Source organism: Corythoichthys intestinalis, chromosome 9 (genome assembly GCF_030265065.1).
Source record: "Corythoichthys intestinalis isolate RoL2023-P3 chromosome 9, ASM3026506v1, whole genome shotgun sequence".
Lineage (NCBI taxonomy): Eukaryota > Metazoa > Chordata > Actinopteri > Syngnathiformes > Syngnathidae > Corythoichthys > Corythoichthys intestinalis.
In genome coordinates this window covers 54,815,305-54,833,402 of record NC_080403.1, presented here as the reverse complement: position 1 = coordinate 54,833,402, position 18,098 = coordinate 54,815,305, and the positions used below count along the sequence as shown (strand labels likewise).

The 18,098-nt window shown below is 37.1% G+C and overlaps 2 protein-coding genes across 2 annotated transcripts in view; both read right to left on the bottom strand.

Annotated features, from left to right (window-relative positions):
- appl1 (adaptor protein, phosphotyrosine interaction, PH domain and leucine zipper containing 1) overlaps nucleotides 1-9,943 on the bottom strand; it is a 38,664-nt gene extending 28,721 nt beyond the window's left edge. Inside the window, exons 1-6 of the mRNA XM_057845236.1 lie at nucleotides 9,759-9,943; nucleotides 2,447-2,545; nucleotides 2,321-2,380; nucleotides 2,048-2,119; nucleotides 1,864-1,951; nucleotides 1,740-1,781 (exon numbers count right to left, since the gene is read on the bottom strand). Of these exons, the coding sequence (XP_057701219.1) occupies nucleotides 1,740-1,781; nucleotides 1,864-1,951; nucleotides 2,048-2,119; nucleotides 2,321-2,380; nucleotides 2,447-2,545; nucleotides 9,759-9,812 (415 nt within the window). The 5' untranslated portion in view covers nucleotides 9,813-9,943. The remainder of the gene's footprint in view (nucleotides 1-1,739; nucleotides 1,782-1,863; nucleotides 1,952-2,047; nucleotides 2,120-2,320; nucleotides 2,381-2,446; nucleotides 2,546-9,758) is intronic.
- A 514-nt stretch (nucleotides 9,944-10,457) lies between these two features.
- LOC130921405 (uncharacterized) lies at nucleotides 10,458-16,507 on the bottom strand. Its single transcript, XM_057845244.1, has 5 exons — nucleotides 16,317-16,507; nucleotides 13,840-13,920; nucleotides 13,650-13,759; nucleotides 13,215-13,409; nucleotides 10,458-11,674 (listed from the first exon to the last, which is right to left on the bottom strand). Exons 1-5 carry the CDS (start codon nucleotides 16,381-16,383, stop codon nucleotides 11,585-11,587), a joined length of 543 nt encoding a protein of 180 aa, XP_057701227.1. The 5' UTR covers nucleotides 16,384-16,507; the 3' UTR covers nucleotides 10,458-11,584.
- Nucleotides 16,508-18,098: the final 1,591 nt, after the last annotated feature.

Below are 18,098 nucleotides of genomic sequence, written 5' to 3'. Positions count from 1 at the left end.
TCTCACCATGGGCAACTCCAGAGTGGAAGAGAGTCCAACCCCTCTCGAGAGGATTGGTACCAGAACCCAAGCTGTGTGTGGAGGAGAGTCCGACTATATCTAGTCGGAACTTCTCTGCCTCACACACCAGCTCAGGCTCCTTCCCTGCCAGAGAGGTGACATTCCATGTCCCAAGAGTTAGCTTCAGCAGCTGGGGGTCGGACCGCCAAGGCCCCCGCCTTTGGCTGCCGCCCAACTCCCTACGCACCCGACCCCTTTGGCCCCTCCCACAGGTGGTGAGCCCACGGGAAGGGGAACCCACGTTGCCTTTTCGGGCTGAGCCCGGCCGGGCCCCATGGGGACAGGCCCGGCCACCAGACGCTTGCCTTCGAGCCCCACCTCCAGGCCTGGCTCCAGAGGGGGGCCCCGGTAACCCGCGTCCGGGCAAGGGAAACTGGGGTTCAATAATCTTGCTCATCATAAGGGGTCTTTTTGAGCCATACTTTGTCTGGCCTCTCACCTAGGACCTGTTTGCCATGGGTGACCCTACCAGGGGCTTAAAGCCCCAGACAACATAGCTCCTAGGATCATTGAGACACGCAAACCCCTCCACCACGATAAGGTGATGACTCATGGGTGGCGAAATTAAACAGAAGAGATGATTACATTTTGAGGTCGTGAGGTCAAATGTCACAGGCTTTAGAAAAGGAATTTCGCCATAACCCAAGAATGAATAACGGGATTATGATCAACGTTGCACGATATGTTTGTAATATAACACGGAAGAGGTTATTAAATTTGTGGACATGAGGTCACAGAGGTCTGAAAAGAATTTTTTTTCATAACTCAAGAACGGATTAAGGCATTATTATCAAATTTGCAGGTTATTTTTATAATATGAAACAGAAGAGGCGAATAAATTTTGGGGTCAGTAAGTCAAAGGTCATAGGGGTTAGAAAAGGAAATTTGCCATAACCCAAGAATGAATGAAGGGATTATGATCCAAATTGCAGGATATGTTTGTAATATGAAACAGAAGAGGTGATTACATCTGGGGTCATAAGAGGTCAGAAAATGATTTTTTTCATAACTCATTAACTCATTATTAGTAAACTTGCAGGTCATGTTTGTAATATGAAATGGAAGAGCTGATTAAATTTGGGGGTCATGAGGTCAAAGGCCACGGGTTTAGAAAAGGAATTTCACCATTACTTAAGAATGTACAAGGGAATCACAATCAAATTTTCAGAATATTTTTATAATATGAAACTGGAGAGGTGAATAAATTTTGGGGTCATGAGGTCAAATAGATTTTGTCATAACTCAAGAACGGATTCTGACATTATAGGCGAACTGATGATACATGATACATAATATTTTATAATATGAAATGGAAGAGATGATTAAAGGTTTGGGTCATGAGGTCAAAGAGGTCAGAAAAGGAATTTCACAAAAACTTCTTTCAGACTTGAAGTGCCTACGGTACCCAATATGGTAATGCTTAGATGGAAGTCTGCTCTTCTGACCTCTTTATTTTTTTTTTTTGTAAATATTTGTTTTATTTTTCTAATATTTTCATTTTTTTTCCCAAAGAAATATACTTCTATATTTGGTGTTTGACTATCAGTTTTTATTTTTAACAAACTTAATCATGCAATTTATTTATTTTTTTGCTGTAATGATTTTTTTTTCATTTTCTAAGATTTACGTATTTTCTCATTTGTCTAATCTTTGTGTATGTTAGCCGGAAGCTAACTTACCATCGCTGGACATTTGGAAGACTTCCTTCAGCGTTAGGATCTCTGCATAGACAGAAATAAAACAAACAACCGTCATATTTTTGCTTTTAAACATGACTGGATAGAACATTTCACTCCCAAATACCCTTGAGGTCTCGCTCTTTGAACTGCGTTATAGGGAACATCATGGCGTCGTCCAGCTGGGTGGACAGGACGGCGTGACAGGAGCTTAGCTGGAGAAACCAAAAAATACCACCGAGAAGAAGAGGACATTTGAATGTAAGGTCAAAACAAACAAACAAAAAAGATGCAATGCGTCATCCACACACTTGGTCAATGACTTTCGCAAATTGCTGCAGAGTGGAGCTCATCACTTCGTCATCGCCCCCTAAAGGAAAACGCTACAGAGAGGATTACTGTGTTATGTTAAGAAAAAAAGGAGCCATATGTTACCGTGTGATGTTAAATGTTTTTAATTGAAAAAAATATTAGCAAAGAGAAAACGCATGACATCATCGCCACTGTGATTTCCCCTTCCCCCATATGAAAACTTCCTTCATAAGACAGCGCCAACACGTTGATTAAACAAGATAATTCCAAACCTGTTTGTCGTATTCTTTAAGCAAAGTGGAGGCGAGATGTGTTGCGGCGCTCAGCTCGACCTGCAAAACACAAAACATTAGCGAGGCCGCTCATTCCAATGTACTGGTGTGCGTCTTTTTGCTTACCTGGGCATCAAAAATCCTGTGCATAGCCTGATAAAGCATGGTGCAGTAGTTGGACATAACCGCCGTGTCCTCCTCGAACACACCCAGCAGAGACCGTGTCTAAAAACAAACAATTTCTGTATATTTTTAGTCATTTCCAGCTCATTGGCTGCTAGTGACGGTAGGGTTGGGCAAAACAGTGCCCTCCATAATTATTGGGTTTTTAATAATTATGTGTTTTTTAGCTTCTAATATTTTTTTTCTAAATAATATGGGACCTTAATGGAAAAAATGAGAAAAATCCAAACTTCAATACAAGTGTTTTTATTCAGTGGGGAAAAAAATTCCACATAAAGAAATAATTATTTGACATCAAATAATGTGTGTCACAATTATTAGCACCCCTGGTGTTAATACTTTGTACAACCCCCCTTTTGCCAACAAAACAAGGTCTGGGGACCGAGATGGCCATGGGAGGAGCTTGATTTTGTGTCTGGTGAACCATTTCTGGATAGATTTGGCCATATGTTTAGGGTCATTGTCTTGGTGAAAGACCCAGTGACAACCCATCTTCAGCTTTCGGGCAGAGGGCAACAGATTTTGATTTAAAATGTCCTGGTATTTCAAAGCATTCATGATGCCATGCACCCTAACAAGGTTCCCAGGCCCTTTGGAAGCAAAATAGCCCCACAGCATCACTGACCCACCCTCCATACTTCACAGTATAGGGACTGTATATCGAAATAAGAGATGTCCAGATCCAATCACGTGATTGGAAATCCGGTTGATTGAGTCATTTTTAAGAGGATCGGAATAGACTAAAAGGATCGGGTTTTTAAAATAAGAAATATACAGTATTTATGTTTCTCTGCTCCATGCGCGTACAGTCTTCACTCTCCCTCTTGCTGCTTTTCTTGCTCACCAGCATAGGCGGAGATAGGCGGAGTTAGGCGGGGCGGGGGGGGGGGGGGGGTCACAACATGTTGATGACTGAAACGCAGTGTCAGCAATAAAATTAACTTACAAGAATATTTATAATAATAAATGAGCGTTTTCTTGTTTCCCATCATTCTTGAGGGGAATTCTAAATCAGGCTGCTAGCCAAAATCATCATCCACTGAATATGGTACGCCAGCCGGTACCGTGCCAATGTAGTTACCTCAGTCAAAAATTGTATCCCCTGGGCGGAGCCATATGGAGGTAGATTTGTGTCTTCATTATTCGATCAAAAAAAAAGTTGCTACAATAAAAAAAAAGTTGCTTCAATCAAAATATATATGTTCAATTAAAAAAAAAAAAGCTACTTCAATCTAAAAAATGTGTTCAAATGCAAAAATAAGTTTGAAATTCAAAAAAATTAATTTGAGAGCTATTTTTATTTGAACTTTTTTTTCCTGATTGAAGCAATTTTTTTGATTGAAGTAATGTTGTTTTGTGTTTGGGCCACATTTTGGCTAGGACATTTACATATTTATTACTCAATCAAAAAATAAGTTGCTTCACACAAAAAAATATATATTTTCAAAAGAAAAATCACTTCAGTCAAGAAAAAAAGAAAAATTTCAATCATAATAAAAAAGTTTTTGAATGCGAAAAAATATTTGAGACTCAAAAATTTGCATTTGAAAACTTAATTTTTCATTAAAAAACGTTTTCTTTGATTTTAGCAATCCTTTTTGTGTTTAGGCCATATTATGGGTAGGACATTTTGTGTCTAAATCATTCAATCCCCAAAAAAGTTGCTTCCATCGTAAAAAAAAATATTTTCAATCAAAGAAAAAAACAAAATTAAATTAAAATAAAATTGCCCTCCCCTATTTTTTGGGGAAAATAATATGCAAAGCAAATGACCGTCTAAGGTACTAGTCACATGATCTGTTCGAAAAATAATTTTGACCCATTATAAAAATCTTTTTTGTTCTTTTCATTTATTTTTGTTGTTTGTTTTCTTGTAAGTCAATTACATGTAATGAGACTTTTCGGCCACCGAGGGTGGCCTGGCTCCCCCTTAAACTCCGCTTATGCTCATCAGTGCACTGCAGTTTGCTGCTTGTTCAAAGTTAACGATGAGTGACAGCTGTTGAAGTAGTAGTAACTAGCAAAATTTTCCACTATAACAGAAAATCTCCCAAAATCAACAGAAAGTGAACATGAGTGCCCAAAACAAATAAAATCAAAATCAATTGGAAGTAACCTGTAAATGCCCTAAAATGAACAGGAAGTGACCTGTTAAAGGGATCTACGGATAGAAAGTTTAGTTCTTAAAAGATAAATGTTAGAACAAGGTATAATAATTTGATATTAATGTTTTCGTTTGAATTAAATTTGTAAGGGTGGCGACCTCACATGGCCACGCTGCCGTACTTCACGGTGTCACTCTTTATGTAAGGTAGTGATTTAATACGACACAAGGTGTCAATGGCTAGTTTTAAATTAATCAATCCAATGAATGCATTTTGTCCCTCGACTGACGCTGTAATTTCCTGTTTAGTGCGGGTCTATTGTGATTTACGTTCATTTAGTGTTGTCTTCACAACAAACAAGATTCCTGATCATGCCTCCCAGCATCAGTTTGTATATTGGGACTAAATATTGCCATCCAGTGTATTTGTTGAGCTAAACGAGTTGCTGAAATGTTTAAATAGAGTTTGACCAAAGTCTGAGTAAGTTTTGTGTGTATTTTGCATATCTACTTTGATTGTGAATTTGTGAATGCTAGCTCTCCTTGCATTGTTCTTTAACTGTGTGAGAATAATAATACAGAATGAAGCACTTTTCCTTTTGAGAACATTATTTTTTGAGGGATACATTTTTGTTGTATTTTCACTATATGATACTTATCATTTGCCACGTTTACATGGAGCCAAATATTCCAATTTCAATCGGAATATTTGTTCAAACCGAATAAATGTGTTCCATATAAACACCTCATTCGGAATGAACAGGCCCAAACCGAATGGAATTTCATTCCGATTCACAGGGGTGGAATATTCCTTTTCCCAAACCGATTAGAAGTAAAATTATATCATGTAAACAGGGAAGCGGAATGGTGTCTGGCTGCGTTCTTTCTGCACATGCTCCGTACTGACGTGGTGACGTCACTTGGTGACGTAAGTAACGTCACATGCAACATGGCTTCCAAGCACACGCACAGCGCACCCACACAACTTTTTAAATGAACGGCGTGTCATTCTGAAGTTTTGTTTCCACTCGAAAAGTTAGAACAGCAGCTGATCTGACGATCGATCTCCATGTTTTGCAACGTGACGCTTTGTTTTGATTAATCTGCGCATGTCAGACGGCAGTTGTCAAACGTCCTTTCGGAATAAAGGCAGACACATGTAAACACTGGATCGGAATAAATGAAGTGACATGTAAACAGCTGATGTGAAATTTCCATTCGGAATGATTTGAATCGGTATGAAAAAAAGTCAGCATGTAAACGTGGCTACTGTTGCCGAAGCTTATGCCAATAAACGGCGCGAGCTACGAATCTGAACGCCTGTGTCCACTCTCCTTTCTCGTTGCCTTGAACCCCACTGTGGATTAAAGGAAAACTACGGCGTCAGTCAAGGGACAAAACACATTCGTTGGCTTGATCTGTTACGCCCCGGTCTAGGGGTTTCAGGCCTAATTAATTTCAAACTCGCCATTGATACCTTGTGGTGTATTGAAATTACAGACAAGTCTACTGCTTTAAGATGGCACCTGTTTACAAGCGGGGGAAAGTCTGTCATTTCGCATCTAGTTCTTGGTATATGTGATATCTACCATAGCCGAATGTTGCCGTATGTTTGTAGCAACTAGCAACTGGGCGCCGTTTGTAGTGGCTGACGGCCGCAGTCAGGTATTGTTGTCGTTTTTTTTTTTTTTGTTTGTTTTTTTTAAATCTAGCGGCATGAGTTGAACATGATATGTACTCTCGGTCCGTTCCTCATTGCGTCCTGAAAACCGCGCTGTGTTTTACCTTGTATAATTCAATAATCGGAATTTGGATGTTTGTGAATCGTTCTCAAATCTTCCACGGCCGAAGAGCGAATAATCTAGGAATCGGAAATTTTGCACGCCTCTAACTCGTACTGAGATTTATCTTTTAAGAACTACATGTCCTTCTATCCGTGGTTCCCTTTAAATTAATACCCACAAAATCATCAGAAAGTGTCCTAAAATAACCAGAAAGCGAACATACAGTGGGGAGAACAAGTATTTGATACACTGCCAATGGGAAAAACCCATTGGCAGTGTATCAAATACTTGTTTTCCCCACTGTAAGTGCCCCCCAAAAAATAAGAAGTGACCAATAAACATTAAGTGACCTAGAAATGTCCTAAAATCAACGAGAAATAATCCAAAATGTACAGGAAGTGACCCAAAAATGCCTCAAAATCCTGCCTGAAAGGGGACGAACACGGAAGTGATACGTCACACCGGGAACGCGATGGCACCTCCATACATACGGCCGCCATACAAAGCCCTTCAAACAATGATTCAAACAGTGATATAAGCGATAGATCGAGCGCAAGGGAGGAGATCCAAGTTTTTGAAGAGTTGGAGGAAGAAGAGGAGCTTGGAATTTTATGTTGGACCCAACATGTATTAGCCAGACGCTAATCAGGATGCAAACAATGTGCCTAGACTACCTGACATGGAATGGATACAAGACCCATCGAGATTACAACATTGGTAAAATATAGGCTGTTGGCATTTGCACATAATTTTATGTTTTTGTCTATCTGATGACATTGTTAAAAAAATAATAATCAGACTTCATGTTCATTTTGGCAGATCCGGCAGCTCTCGTGCATATAAAATAATAATATAAAAACGTTGGGGGGAAAGAAGGAGATGAGTCGTCGTTATATCTTGACCGAGTGACCCACACAACACCTTTATTGGCTTTTACAACTTTACTCAACATCTTGCCAAGTGACTCTGAACAACAACCTTTCTCTCTTTTAGTCAAGGAGTAAGGCACAAACAATAACACATCTAAATGACATGCGTACCCACTACTGGTGAACTCCCGTATTACAACTAAATAATACCCACTATATCACAGTCGTCGATGGCTTTCTCCACTTTATTGTGGCAACAATAAGAAAACAAAGTGGCGTCTAATGGTGTGAGGAAATATAGTTTTTTCACACTAGCGAACAGATTACAAACCACCACTTCAGTGTTGTCCCGAGACCACATTTCCCATGATTCACTGCGTGACCTGCACGCTCGCTGATTCGCTGCGAGATTGACTCAATGCCAACACGCTAAATTATCCCCTGTCAGCGGCTCTCGCGAAACAAACTAGAAGGCTATCAAGCGATCACCGTGAAAGAAACGCCAAACCGTACAAATGCAATGCAATGCTAGAAGCATAAAGGTGGAAATACATAATAAAAATACAAATAAATGTGCACAAACTCACCGGCGGTGTGTGTCTCTTACTGCAACGTAACCGTGAATTACCGCGGCGCCAACCCGCTTATGTGCACATCCACACCCCTTTCCCGATTGACAGTGGATTAACCCTTTCGGACAATATCGTAGATGACGCACAATTTAAACACGATTAACCTAGCAACAACACGCAATAACTATGATCGGGGATTGCCACGAGTTAACTTTCGGCTAACGTCGCTAGCTTCTACTGTTCATTCCACAACAGTTGGCTGCTCTGCTTTGACAAAGTCATCAGTCATCTATCCAAAAATCACACTTACTTTTTGGCAAATCCTTGAGCATAAGCAGACCGGTTAAGGAAGCAGGCATCTTCGAAGTGTTTGCAGCAGAGAACACTACTCGATGATGGCATGAAATTCATTCGCTTCGTGCGAACGAAAGATGTCCATTTACGTGCCCTGCTATCCTTTGGCCACTTATACAACTTTTCGTTTGAGTGAGAACAAAACATCGCCACACACCGCCGTGGCATCTTACCGAGAAGCAATGCAACAAACAATACTGCTCTATGGCGGACTTCCCTCGCACTTCCCGGTGTGACGTAATTTCCGAAGATTGCCGAAGAAAAGCATTTTCGTTGTCAAGGGCGTTGCTATGGGTTAAACAAAGAATCTGGGAGGGTTGCGTTAAAAAAAATAATGAAAATATGCTTATAACTGTTTAGCCATTGATATTATTCAAAAACATGGTTGGCCAACCTTACTTCACATTACAGCTTTAACTTCAGAAACAATGACCACAATCCATACTCCATGCCCCTGATTCAGTCCTTCTAAACTATAGACACAATTCCTGCTTTACACTCAAATTACAGTTCTAAAACGCTTTTTTTTCTTCTTCAAAACAATGTACACATTTGGGCCATTCTTTCTGTCGTTATGTGTGGAGTATAGGAGAAGTGAATTAAAAAATGTGTAAAAAGTGTCAAAGTTCATATATAAATGTAATTAAATAAATGTAGATTGACTTTAACTGACACAAACTATCACATGAGTCACGGTGGAAAGGCCAAATCGGCCATTGCTCGGGAATATTAGGAGTGTTTGTCTTGGGAAAGGCCAAGTCGGCCTCTGCTGGGTTTTCTAGTATTAAACAGTGACTCTACAGTGATTCTTGGTGAAAGCATATCAATAACCTTTTAGGCTACAAAGTATCACCATATATCAGCTTTTCGATACATTGTAAAAAAAAAAATAAATAAAAACGAGTCATGATCAAGTCAAAGTGTCTTGGAACGGACAAAACATTATATTAGCATGGCAGCCAATTAGTTAATACCTAACAAAAAAATACACTTTTATACCCGATTGTGAGCCTCTGAAAATAACGTGATCTGATCAGGGGACAGACATGCAAATCATTTTGAATGGGAGGGGCGAAATTGGACGTCTATCCATGTCAACAGCAGCCAATCAGTGAATGAAATAACATTTACAGCTGTTAGAAGAGTTGGGAGATTGTTGATGGGTTTCCATAGTTTCAGTGTTGTAATTGGTATCATGCTAGTTACTGTGAGGTCAATGTAAAAGCAGATTTTTACACCGTCAATAGCCGCCAGTGAGTTAGTTCAAAGCAGGAAGTTGAGTGACGTCACCACTACAGGTGTTGTCCGACCACCGCTCCCATTTAATACACAATAACACAGTGGCATGCCTGTAAAAATGACCCGAAATAAGGGAAAAGACCACTGACGTGGCGGTTTCCAGAATCGGATATTTTGGCGCAACTTTAGTGTGAAAACGTCCAGCTGCTAGCGGTTAGCATGCGGGTAGCTGTTGACAAACACTACTCTTAGCGTAGCATCAAGCTAGAGCTGCTAGCGTTAGCGCGTAAACGTTAAGCTTGACAAGTCAGTGCGTCTTTTTTTCTACTTCACCTGCGGGCTGTCCTCCAACGTCTCTTCGAGAGGTAGCTTCTCTATCCCGGGCATGGCTTCTGCTTGAATATAGGTGACAACAGACCAGAAAAAAGACGAGAAATTAGCCCGTCAACTCCCACTTTGGAGATTTTTTTAGGGGGGAGGCAACGCGGAATTCACCACAACAGCCAGAAAATGACTTCGCCTTGTGTCAACTGGATTCCGATTGGATAGATGAAAACCTCCAGGATAATGATTGGACGAACAAAGTGTCGAAGCTTTTGATTGGATATTTGGGTTATAGAGGAAAGGGCGCCATTGTGGCTCCGACTCGGAACTAGTCTCGAACTAGTAGACCTAGAGCCAAAATGGTGGCCTTTGCAAACTTAAGTTTTGACATTTTTTTGTCGTATTATTGTAAATATGAATTGATATTTTGTTTTCATAGGGTTTAAACAGAAGTTAGGTCCAAAATATTAGTAATAATTATAGGAAATGACGGCACTGTGGCGCTGATGTCGATCAAGATCAAATTGAGCCAAAATGGCGGACATCAGCGTAAATTGGAAACTTGTATTTTTTTGTTATTATTACTATTTTCCATTTAAAAAAAAAAAAAAAACATGTTAGCTTCCCTTAAACTTCTAATTAAATTGCCTTTTGTAAATATTTCTTTTTAATTCAAATTCAATGTGTGACAAAATGTACATTGTAGGATATGTTTGTTTTATTGTATTGCACGGTTGAAATACATTTTCGTATCACACAGATTATATTGCACTTTATTAACCCCACAGTAGAGTACAGAAACACGCACACAAAAAAACATTAATTCATGATTTGCCATCCCCATCCTACACTTAAAGCAACACTAGGCAACTTTTCAACTTTTATAAAATATTTTCATAACATTTGTGAAAATGCGTTGACTGACAACTAGTTGAACACCTCTTTTATATATTGAGTGGTTCTGTATCACTTATTAACTTTGAGGAGGAACCCTGCCACACAAAAAAACTATAAATGTGCTGACTGCTTCAGGGCATACTTCACTTCCCCCTTTCATTATAAAGACGGAAGTCGATGCCAACGCTTTCGCGTGAATTCTGCACAGATGGCAGAGCAACAAAAGAGACAAAAAGTTTTGTCTGAGGAGGGAAAAAAGAATAAACATTGGTCTGGCTTTCAACCGAACTCGTCAGCGCTGACGATTTCGGGTGGGGTGTATCAGCAACATGGTTGCTAACCGTCATATGCTATTGTTTAGCCACAACTGGATTCATTACCGTATTACTTCATCCTTCACACAGCCGCTGGAAAGAGAAATGTTGTTTAATCCTTCTACTGGTGACCAGGAGAAAGATTTTTGATTGATGATTTTACGACACTGTGCGGGTGTGCGCTGGTCCTCATGGGAAACGCACCGTTGGTCCTCAGGTGGAATGCCGTCTTCCTTAAGGTAAAACACTACCGCTTTTGTCCACCGGTGGTGCTAAAATCGACCAAAACTGAAAAGTTACCAAGTGTTGCTTTAAAATCAAAAGTCATACAGTACAATCATTTATTTTCCCATACCGAACACAGGAAGTTTAACGCAACTCAAAGATGTCACTATGTTTCCATCCATAGTCGATTTGTTGCTTTTAAGAGCGTCAAATATAAAAATACCCATCAAGCATTTGTCACAAATGTAATCAAACAGTGCTAATGCTTTTTTGCAATAACATAACCAATGTTATTACAAGAACCTCTTCTGAGTAGCCGCCATGTTGTTGGGGACGATGCAAAGGCCGCCATGTTGGCAAGGTAAGGACCGAGGCAGGAACAAGTTCACAACGTTTCTGCTAAAACTGCTTCAGAATCTGGTTGGAGAGCCAATCCAGACCCTCGACCAGACCCGATCCACTCACTGCGCAGGAAGCCTGAATGTAATACTGCACACAAGAACAGTGGTTATAGTCAATGGATGCCATTGACGGAGATAGACGTCCGATCTATTTTGAACTGGGTGGGGTTAGCAAATGATTTAAAGCTGCGCAAAGGCAATGGGGTGACCAAAAATGAAAATAATGAGTTAATGTTCAAATAAACACAAAGTGAAATAAATCAATATAAATTGGAAAAAAAAAAAAAGAAAACTTTTAATAAAAAATCATTTATATGAATACAAATATAAATTAATTTTACACATGAATGAAAATGAAATACAAATAAAAACTATAAAATAAAAATAAAGGAATAAACAAATGGTGAAATTTTAAAAATTAAATAAGAATAAAATACATAAAAATTGGAATAATTACTGAAATAAAAGTGGAAAAAAATATTTAATGCAAATTTAAATAAAATTCTAAAAACATGTATCTAATAAATGAATGCAAGTTTGAATAAATAAATTCAACCATATAAAAATACTAATAAAGACATAAATAAATAAAAATTTAAATGAAATATTGAAATCAATTAATGTTGACAGGAATAAATTATCCTAGATACTAGAAAAAAAAATTAATATAAATTTAAATAAATAAAATTGAATATTGAAATTTTTAACATGAAATACATCAGAATAAAATATATTAAAATTGGAATAAATACATATCGAAATAAAAATGGAAAAAACTATATTTAATGAAAATTTTAATAAAATTCTAAAAAGATTAAATGGATGCAAGTTTAAATAAATCAAACCATATAAAAATTAGAATACATTTTGAAATGAAAAATTAAAATCGATTAATTTTACACATGAATGAACATTACATTAACAAAAACAAATAAAAATCAAAATAAAAAATGGAATAAAGAAATGATAAAATTTTAAAAATGAAATAAAAATAAAATACAAAAATTAGAATAAGTAAGTATAGATATAAAAATGTAAATGAAAACAAAAGCAATTTAATACATATTTAAATAAATAAAAAAAATAAAACATTTTAATAATAAATTAATGAAGTTTAAATAAATAAACCTTTTGAAATGAATAAAAACTGAAATATAAAACTGGAATCAATGTTGACATGAATATAGATTAAAAAAATGAAATCATTACAAAAAAATATATATATATATATATATATATATAAAATCAAAACAAAAACTGGGAATATAAATGTTGAAATTTTGAAAATGAAAAAAAATGTATATTTAAAAAAAAGGAATAAATACATGTAGAAATAAAAATGGGAAAAACTTTGTAATTTAAGGCACATTTTAATAAAACTATGACAACATTTAAATAATAAATAAATTTTGGATTAAATAAAAATTTAAATAGAAAATATAAAAATCCTTATTGAAGGAGATCAATAGTAAAATAATAACATTTTATGGCAGATTTACATATTGGTTTAATTTTGTTTGGCATTCCTTGCCCTCTTTATTAACTTCTTAGACAATCCAAATTTTAAAAAAACCCTCGGGTTTAGTCTACGCTTCTTGTTCCACGACGTGATACGACTTATGACTCACCGGCTGCGCGACCCCCGACAGGCGTAGACCCTCGGTGACCTCGCTGACAGTCATGGCGCGAGGGAGGTCCTGCTTGTTGGCTAACACCAGCAAAGCCGTGTTTCTCAGCTCGTCCTCTTCCAGGATCAAGTGGAGCTCTTCGGAGGCCTCTTTCAGCCTGTGAGGATCGTTGCTGTCCACCACGAAGATGATACCCTGAACAGATATTCCAATGGAGCTCTTAGTAAGGTTCTCTTTAAACTAATTGGCCGCCACCGACGACGCTAGACGTCCAGTCCGTTAAGACTGGGAAGGGCGAATGACCATTCCTTTTACTGTTAAATCATTCCAGCTGCAACTCAAAGTAAATACAGTATGTGTTTTATCTGCCATTCTGTTGTATTGCGTTCACATTACACAAACCCTAACTCATCCTTGTGCATCGTGTGTACATACATTGGTGTTTTGGTAGTAGTGCCTCCATAGTGGTCTGATGATAGTTTGACCGCCAACATCCCAAACGGTAAAGGAGATGTTTTTGTATTCCACCGTTTCCACGTTAAATCCTGCACACAAAAAGATCATCTTATCAACGTTCCGATTTTTTGTTGGGGTGCAAAATGAATTTTTGGATTTATAGACGTACCCACTGTGGGGATAGTAGTGACCACTTCAGCCAGCTTCATCCTGTACAGCAAAGTGGTTTTACCCGCCGCATCCAGACCCACTGTGACAACCAATTTTGACATTATAAGCATTCAAAATGCAAAAATTTTGATGAGAAATTTTCAAAGGTTTTTTTTGACGCACCCCTCTCTTTGAATCTTATTTAACAAATTCCAAATGGATTAAAGTGTCCTTTTTTGTGAGATTCTACCCACATAAAAAAACCTAATTACGTTATTTAATGTTTTTATTTGAAAAAAAAAATCTTGAAAAAATACATAAATAACATTTTTTTTAAATTCACTCTCATTGGCAATTGTTTGTAAAATTAAAAAATACAGTGATCCCTCGCTACTTCACGCTTCAAACTTCAACGTCCTCAGTCCATCGCGGATTTTTTTCAATTGAAAAAAAAATTTTTTTTTTCTTTATGTCTAGATTAGGGCTGTCAAAATTATCGCGTTAACGCGCGGTAATTAATTTTTTAAATTAATCATGTTAAAATATTTGACGCAATTAACGCACATGTCCCGCTCAGACTGTATTCTGCCTTTTGGTTAAGTTTTACAGCAAAGCTTTTTGTGCTGTCTAACAGCGAACTCTTGTGGTCGCTTTGCGACATGGTTTATTGCTTACTTGCCAGTTCAATATGGCTGCACGACGTCTCGGGCTGACGCCTACGTTGTAATGTTGTGCTTATATGATCCTTGGACAAGATTTGTCCGTAAGTATGGTTGTTGTAAAGAATGCACATATTATGTTAGTAAGCGAAATGTTATATTTTTTGTATGAGACGCTTTTTGTTTATGTTTAGTGAACCTGTATAGCGTGCTAAGCTAACCTTGTTGCTAATGGAATGCTTGTGTACTTTTTTTTTTTGTAGTTTTACGACGGTCTAAAGAGGACAATGGTTTGAGGCTATTTTATTAATAAATCAGATGAAAAAGGAAGAAGTCTGATTATTAAGGCGTCGTTCACTAGCTGTCTAGCTTTGGAAAAAGTAGACGCTTTGCACAAATGCACACTACAGTCCTTATGTACCGTATGTTGAATGTATATATCCATCTTGTGTCTTATCTTTCCATTCCAACAATTTATTTTACAGAATATATATATATATAATTTACAGAAAAATATGGCATATTTTATAGATGGTTTGAAATGCGATTAATTGCGATTAATTACGATTAATTATTTTTTAAGCTGTAATTAACTCGATTAAAAATTTTAATCGTTTGACAGCCCTAGTTTAGATATATGCATCCGTTTGTGTACAAATCATTGTATTCTTTCATATAAATATACTGTATATATAAATATCTCATTATATCTTAATTATTACATTTACTACACAGCCCCTAAAGGGACATCAACAGAAATAAAAATAAGGAATCTGGTGCGCCAATTGCAACAAATGGCTAACTTGTCAACAAACAAAACTAACAAAAGTCCCCTATTTTAAATGGTAATTTTATAAAAAAAGTTTTGGTTTTTATTCAAATTCAGATCAGATCCAGATGAATTCAGGTCAGATCAAATTCAGATCAGATTCTGATCAAGACCAGATTAAAACAAAATCTGGGTCAAGATCAGATTCAGATCAAAATCAGATCAGACTCAGATCCAGATCAAATTCAGAGCAGATCAGATTCAAATCAAAATCAGATCAGGATAAAGATCAGATTAGGATCAAATTCAGATCAGGATCAAGATCAGATTCAGATTAAAATCAGATCAGAATCACATTAGACTCAGATCCAGATCAAATTCAGATTCACATCACACTCAGATCCAGATCAAATACAGGGCAGATCAGATTCAAACCAAAATCAGATCAGGATCAAAATAAGTTTTAGATCAGATTCAGATCAAAATCATATCAGGATCAAGATCAGATTCAGATTTAAATCAGACCAGAGTCAAATCAGACTCAGCTCTAGATCCAATTCAGAGCAGATCAGATTCAAATCAAAATCAGATCAGGATCACAATCAGATTCAGATCAGATCTTTGCTATGCCAGTTAGCCGATTGCAACAATTGGCTAACTTCCATAGCAAAAATAGCTTAAATGCTATATAATGCCAATGTTTACCGGATAAGTTTCTGGTGCGTGCGAGAATGCCCAAATTTATTTTATTTCTGTCGATGTCCCTTTAGGGGCTCCAGTAATTTGCAGTGCTTAAAAACAATTTATAAAACTATACTGTACATATAAGGTTTTTTAAATTATAATTATATTTCCAATGCTGCTAAATCTGAATAAATACATTGAACATGCCAAAAAATGAATAAAATAAATGTAAATAATATTAAATAGTCACTTGCTCTATTAAGGATTACATTTAGTGACCACTGTCCCTCAAACAGTTCAAATAGAAAACTCATACAACTACTCATACAACTACTAATACTATAAATGATCATAATTATGAACAAAAAATGAATGTTGACTCACCCATAAGAATCCTGGCAGGAGTTTTGGCAGTAAACATAGCAAAAAGTCGGGAAATATAAACACCCATCGTTGTTGTGCTACGCGTGGCCACCTCAAGTGCAACTTATTCCGTGTTGCGTTAAATGTCTGCTTTTTATACGTTTGAACGGGGCGTCTATCGCTTGTGTCATTTGTGTACATGTCAGACCGTAAAACGGTGGAACGGACAAGTTGCAACACCGGTGACACTCAACTTCCGCTTTAAAAAAAACAAAAAAACGGCGGAAGTTGAATTTGGAAGATCTTTGAAAAGACGACACACTCCTTGCGCTTCTGTTGAACTAGTGTGTAAAGCGACTTGGCTTCTTTTGAAGGCGAAAGAACTGGAAGGAGAGTGAGACATCCTCCCACGTTGTGTCTGTGGATCTTTGTACGTCACATCCGCTTAGCCGCTTTCTCCACGTGGCGCGAAACGACAAAACAAACATCATTTCTGAAATATTTGTGTTTTTGAGCTGATACGTTTATGTTTTACGTGTATTATTTTTGTAAACGTTTTTCTGTCGTCATTCGTGTGCTAACCATTAAGTATTTGTTTTCTAATTTTCCTCTATGTTTATTTTTTTTCAACTACTGCTCTTGTATTCTGTGTAAATAAGTATTGTTTTCTTTAAGGATTTGTGTTTTTCACTGTAATATTTGTTTCCACTTTTCAGCTAATATTTTTGTATTTTGTGTGTCGCATGTCTGTATTTATATAGATTTGTGTAGTTTTTTTTCTTCATTTTTAAAAAAACGTATTTGTTTGCGACATTCAGCCTGACCAATCGTGCTTTCTGTTATCTTTTACTTCTTTATTTAGTGAGATTTAATTAATATATATTTTATCTTTATTTGGTGAGATTTAATGAATATATATTTTTATATTGTTGTCATATGTATTTTTTCCTATCCATGATTAGTTGCAAAACATTTGTATTTTTATGTGGGGAATAAACATTTGTTTAGAGGGAAAAAGTCTTTTTTTTTTTCCATATCTTTTCTTCAGAATGTGACATTTTAAACATGCAAAATGCCAACTAAAAGTGTCAAATTTTGCAGAGAAATGATGTCATCTAGCGGCCATATTTTGAGTTCCAAGGTTCGCTTTACAGCAGCTGTATGTTTTCCACCATGACATTTTTTTAAAATCTGATTTATTTATGTATGGTTATGATTATAATCTCCGCCAGGAGGTGAGACTTCTTGGTATGTATTTGGTTCCGTATGTCTGCCTCAATTACGCAATGACTATTTCTGGGCAGGGAGAGCCAGGAAACGTTCTAAACACGCACCATGACTCTTGGTGCTGGTAAAATATGCCAAAAAAGTGTACATTTCGAGGGTAGCCATATTTTGGCACTTTTTTTTAAGGTTAAAGTTGACATTTCTTTCAAAATTTCAAAAATGCTCAACACTTTTTGGGCCAGGGAACACTGGGAAAGTTTCCTCACACACATAAGGACTCTTGGCCCACCCTAAAAGTGGACTTTTGGGGGGAGGGGAGTCAGTTCTTGCCTTGCCTTGCAGCTATTTAACTGAAATTTGCAGGCTGGGTGATATGACGAGAAGAAAAAAACATCAGAAATATGGTGATGCTTTGAATTTGCTTGCTTAGGCGGAAGTCTGTGCTCTCAAATTACTGCTTTAGATGATCAGATCAGATTAAACTCAGATCAAAATCAGATCCGGTTAATATTACAATCAGATCAAAATTAAATCAAGATCAGATTCAGACGAGATTCAGATCAAAATCAGTCATAT